General features: G+C 45.5%; 2 protein-coding genes across 2 annotated transcripts in view; one reads left to right on the top strand and one right to left on the bottom strand.

Moving 5' to 3' along the window:
• Positions 1-4677, bottom strand: part of LRRC34 (leucine rich repeat containing 34) — a 29872-nt gene extending 25195 nt beyond the window's left edge. Inside the window, exons 1-2 of the mRNA XM_011994353.1 lie at positions 4179-4677; positions 442-559 (exon numbers count right to left, since the gene is read on the bottom strand). Of these exons, the coding sequence (XP_011849743.1) occupies positions 442-559; positions 4179-4317 (257 nt within the window). The 5' untranslated portion in view covers positions 4318-4677. The remainder of the gene's footprint in view (positions 1-441; positions 560-4178) is intronic.
• The window catches only part of LRRIQ4 (leucine-rich repeats and IQ motif containing 4), a 25178-nt gene continuing 24477 nt past the window's right edge, over positions 4639-5339 (top strand). Inside the window, exon 1 of the mRNA XM_011994343.1 lies at positions 4639-4824. The gene's annotated coding sequence lies outside the window, so the exon portion shown is untranslated. The remainder of the gene's footprint in view (positions 4825-5339) is intronic.

The raw sequence follows: 5339 nt of genomic DNA, 5'->3' as shown, positions 1-5339 counted from the left end.
GGCGCCTATAATCCCAGCTACTCAGGAGACTGAGAGAGGAGAACTGCTTGAACCCAGGAGGCAGAGTTTGCAGTGAGCCAAGATCATGCCACTGCACTCTAGCAAGAAAGACAGAAAGACAAACTCAAAAAAAAAAAAAAAAAAAAAAAGATTCACCCCGCCCACACACACACAAAAAAGATTCACTCCGCCCACAGAAGTTAAAGATCACTCTGGAGCCCAAGCTTGGGTACTCCCGGTCTAGTGCTCTTTCCTGAATGCTATACCACCTCTAAGACCTACTAACAGTGTTGCTCGTCTGCTTACTTACCTGAATCAAATGGTATATCCATTTTACCAAGCATTTTCAAATGGCTATAAAATCACTCAATATGTTAGGATTTTCACACACATGAATATAAGCAAACACTATTAATGTAATCAAGTATTTGTCTTTCTTACCCCTTTTTAATTTCTTCATCCACTTCTTGGAGTATACGCAATATAAAAGGATTAATTTTCTGGGATTTTTCCATACACAGATTAGAATAATGTTCCTGGAGACCAGATTCTGGAGATTCTGAAAAATATATGCATCCTCCATCACATATAAATTATTCTAGAAACTTTTTGAATACCATAAAAACTATACTTCTTTCAAAGATATGAGTTGTACGTGTGTATAGTGGGGGTAGGGAAGAAAAGGAAACAGAAATAAGGTTAGAAAAAGAGAAGAGAAAAATAATGGGATAGATAATTAAAATGCTGTTTGGAGAACTAGGGCCACTGAACCACCCACTGAGGCTTGGCAGACACTGGCTTAAGTGAGCACCCTACATTGGAAGTGACATTAAGGGAGAACTAAGCTCAATTATGTGCCAGGCCTGGTACATGAGGAAAATGACTTTCAAAGACATTATATATTTTGTCCTAAACCATGCAGCTAATAAGGGCAGAGTGCAGAATCAAACTGATTCCAAAACCTCTTTCCACTGTGCCCTATTGGGTTGCAGTGACTCAACATTTCTTTCTTTTTTTTTTTTTTTTCAGTATCTCAGCATCCATCAGAGGAAAAGGTTTCTTAAAATAGCTTCATATAAAAACAATTTTATCTAATAACCTAACTCAAAAGGGATCTGAAAAATCACCTACTCCCACAAGCTTCTTGGATACCCTCCACATCATCCCAAGTTTGAATGTAACTGTCAGTTCTTCATACCAAATCGAGGCCTGGCTCACAGAAGCTCTTCTCCTACCCAGCCTTCCATCTCCTCTTTCTAAAGGTGACTTTTCCCTAAGTTCTTAAGAAGATAGAAACAAAGCAGGAATTGAGATCTCCTTTCTGTTATACATGCAGCTTTCCTTAATGACCTTACTGTTTTCAGTAATACCTCAAAAGCATCTTCTGCAAGGCCTACGTCTTCTGGGGTAGAAGTTATGCTGTTACTTTTCTTAGAAGCACAGTCCACTGTTTTTGTTTCTATACTTCTACCTTTTGTGGATGTCTTTTAAAAATTTGTGCACAGAGATCTCATTGCCCAACCAGCCTAGCTTTTTAGGAGCTGGCTTCTCTTCTAAGTCTCTATATCTCAGAAATGTTTACTGAGTGTCCTTTGCACTCTGAAGAATAATGAGTTTGCTAAATGGATCTGCAGAACAAGATTTAACATGAGGAACATTACATTTCAGATGAAAGCAAACAAAATTTTCTTATAGTTTTTAATAACCTTTTTAAAAATAAATTTAATATACTTATTCCAGACAATTTGGAAATTTCTTTTTTTTTTTTTGAGACCAGTTCTCAATCTGCCGCCCAGGCTGGAGAGCAGGAGCGCAATCTCAGCTCACTGCAACCTCTGCCTCCCGGGTTCACGCGATTCTCCTGCCTCAGCCTCCCAAGTAGCTGGGACTACAGACGCACACCACCACACCCGGCTATAAAGACGCAGTTTCAACATGTTGGCCAGGCTGGTCTCAAACTCCTGCCCTCAAGTGATCAGCCCGCCTCAGCCTCCCAAAGTGCTGGGATTACAGGTGAGCCAATGCACCCGACCGGAAATTTCTAGTATTAAAAGAAAATACATGTTACTCTGCAATCCCACTGCCAAAGAACAACCACAATTGAGGTCTAGGCATACATACTTCCTATAGTTTTTCTTTCATATGCATATTAAGTATTTTTTAAACAAAATTAGAATCTTTGGATATAATTTTCTATGCTGTTTTTTTCAGTTAACGTTATATTGTAAGCAGTTTTCCCATGTCACTAGATAATCTCTGACAATTTTAAATAGCATAATTTCTGTCACGTGGATAGATGTACATATTGAAAAAGCTTCACCTATTTTGGAAAATTTTCATGTATTTAAATGATATTGTAGCACAATATTTCCCAAATTGTATTTTGTGGAATATTCATGTTCTACAGGATGATCAAAGGTGTTCCAAACAGAATAGGTTTTATTATCAAGTAAGTTTGAGAAGTGCTAAAATAAACAAAACTATACAGAGACACAACACTTCTCAGAGTATTTAAAACATGTGCACACTCTTCAAACTGTTAAGCTTGAGAATAGGGAAGATAAGAATGCTGCATTTCTGGCCGGGTGCGGTGGCTCATGCGTGTAATCCCAGCACTTTGGGAGGCCGAGGCAGGTGGATCACTTGAGGCCAGGAGTTCGAGACCAGCCTGGCCAATATGGTGAAACCCTATCTCTACCAAAAAATACAAAAATTAGCCGGCGTGGTGGCGCGTGCCTGTAGTCCCAGCTACTTGGGAGGTTGAGGCGACAGAATCGCTTGAACGCGAGCAGTGGAGGTTGCAAGATTGCAGTGAGCGGAGATCGCGCCACTGCACTCCAGCCTGGGCGACAGAGGAGACTCCATCTTAAACACAGACACACACACACACACACACACACACACACACCTCACTTGGAATGCAATCTAGAAAATGCTGCTTTAGCGTCCTCCCCAGGAAACAAAGCAAGTAGATCCCAAATAGAAGATGGAGCTGGGCTCCCAGTAGGCTTCTTTCTTCCCTATTCTCTTCCTTGGCATTAAGAGAAAGATTGCCCTGAGAATCTCCGAGATTCAGCGCTGCCCACACCACAAACAAGGCACAGAAATGTGTCAGACTACAATTCATTTTCGCAAAGGCATGAAGGAATCTTAGACTACGAGCTAAATACAGCTAAACAAAATTATGGAAATATTATTATTTAACAAGCTAGCCACAGATTTACAGTATTTAAAAGTTTCTGCTACCCTTCCTTTGACTTAAAATTCACCTATGTATTTTGTATGCCAGGATTTTATGGCACCAATGAATTTATTTCCTATACTGTATAGTAAAGTAAAAACTAGGAAATAACCCAGCTACGCAGAAAAATGTAAAGAACCTAACCCAAATTTCATTTTTTCATCCACCACTCTGGCAGCACATTTTACAATTTCCAGAGAAAGGACTTATTTAGGAGGCAGATCCCTCCAAAACATGCTTTTCTATACTTAGCCAAGCACTGGGAAATCCAAGAGATGAGCATGAGTCAGAACGTGGGTGCCCCACCCAGAATCCGCAGTGTGCACATTTGAACAAATTGTTATCCCAGCTTTAATTTCCTCTCATGCTAAAGGCAGAGCCTAACACTGCCCATCTCCTGGATTCAGTCAGTACTATTAAGCCAGCCTCCGAACACAGTTCCGTATCCACAAACATACTTTAAAACAAGCATATAAAACGGAAACGGCGTGTAAGGGATGGCCCTTCAGGGTATGCTTAACTCGCTAAAGATCATTCATGGGCGCAGAAATATTTAAAATGGAAACAGTACAGAGGTGCAAAGTCAGAAACGGTATCAAGACCCTCATGCCCACCTGTGACCTGCTCTCTGGGACTTTCACAAAAAGGGGTCTGAGAAGAGCCCCCCAGCCACACCCTCCCGGAGGGAGACCCTGGAGATCTCGAGAGCACGGCGACAGACACCATCTGCACAACCTATCGCACAAACGGCGGGGACTCCTCTCCTGCCCTCGTTTCGGGGCGCCCCAAACCTCTGGTCACAGATGGGGTTCCCAGGGGCACTCTCCCTCCGCGCCCCTTGGGCTGGCGGGCTGCTAGGACTCCGGCCGTGGGACCCCGGCGCCCCTCGCGCGTTTCGTCCGAGCCAGGCAGCGCAGACGGGCTCCCTACTTCTTACCGCGCTGGCCCACCAGGGCCGCGCCCGGAGTACGGGCCTGAGTGGGGGCCCAATCCGGGGACCTGGCCGGCGCACGGGCGGCCTCCCGGGGGCTCCCCATGCTCCTCTCACCCACTGGCCGCGGCGGCTGCGCTGCCATGGCGACCGCGCGCGCGCTTACAGTCCGCTTGCAGCTGTGAGGCGGCTACACAAGCGCCAGCGCCAGCCTGCGCCGAGTCCCGCCAGCTGTGCCTGCCCGGGCCCCGAGGCCTAACTGCTAAGGCAGTGACCGCTAACTCTGTGGAGGTCCTCTGTCACTCTGCCCTGGTTAAAGGCAGCCTGAGGGAGGGCGTCCTGGCTCCTTTGCAGGGAGGAGTTCCCGAGGTTTGAGGGGCTCCGCTGCTGAGCTAGGGCTGGGACTACAAAGAAGATTATGACAAAGCCCCCTCCTGCAAAGTGTTCACCGGCCTGCTCGGCCAGCGAACAAGCAGAGAGTAGCATCAGCACATGATAAAGCCGTAGGGCTTTGGGAGCAAAAAGGGTTTTGTGCTCCCAAAGGGCGGGGCTACCTCCCCAAAGGGAGGGCTTCTTGAAGGAGGTGATATCTGGATGGTCGGAAGGAGGCTGCCAGAGGGCAGAATGCTTGGTGCGTTCTGGGCATGCGCAGGTACTTAACTATACTCAGATCAGTGCAGACAACCGGGAGGCGGGCGGGGCCAGATCTACATGTGTTACTAAAAGGCCAGGGGTTGCGTCTAGATCCTGCTGCTCCTGGCACAGAATGCCAATCACTGAAACAATGAGAATTCCCAGGGAAGAAGGCAATTGCCAGGGAAGAACAAGATTTAACATGGGGAACATTATATATCAGATAAAAGCAAACAAAATTTTCTTATAGTTTTTAATAACCTTTTAAAAAATAAATTTTATATACTTATTCCAGACAATTTGGAAATTTCTTTTTTTTGAGACCGGTTCTCAATCTGCCGCCCAGGCTGGAGAGCAGGAGCGCAATCTCGGCTCACTGCAACCTCCGCCTCCCGGGTTCACGCGATTCTCCTGCCTCAGCCTCCCAAGTAGCTGGGATTACAGACGCACACCACCACACCCGGCTATAAAGACGCAGTTTCAACATGTTGGCCAGGCTGGTCTCAAACTCCTGCCCTCAAGTGATCAGCCCGC

This window comes from Mandrillus leucophaeus, unplaced genomic scaffold (assembly GCF_000951045.1).
Source record: "Mandrillus leucophaeus isolate KB7577 unplaced genomic scaffold, Mleu.le_1.0 Scaffold452, whole genome shotgun sequence".
NCBI classification, from domain to species: Eukaryota; Metazoa; Chordata; class Mammalia; order Primates; family Cercopithecidae; genus Mandrillus; species Mandrillus leucophaeus.
The sequence above is the reverse complement of the archived record's forward strand: the minus strand, read 5'-3'. Positions and strand labels throughout refer to the sequence as shown.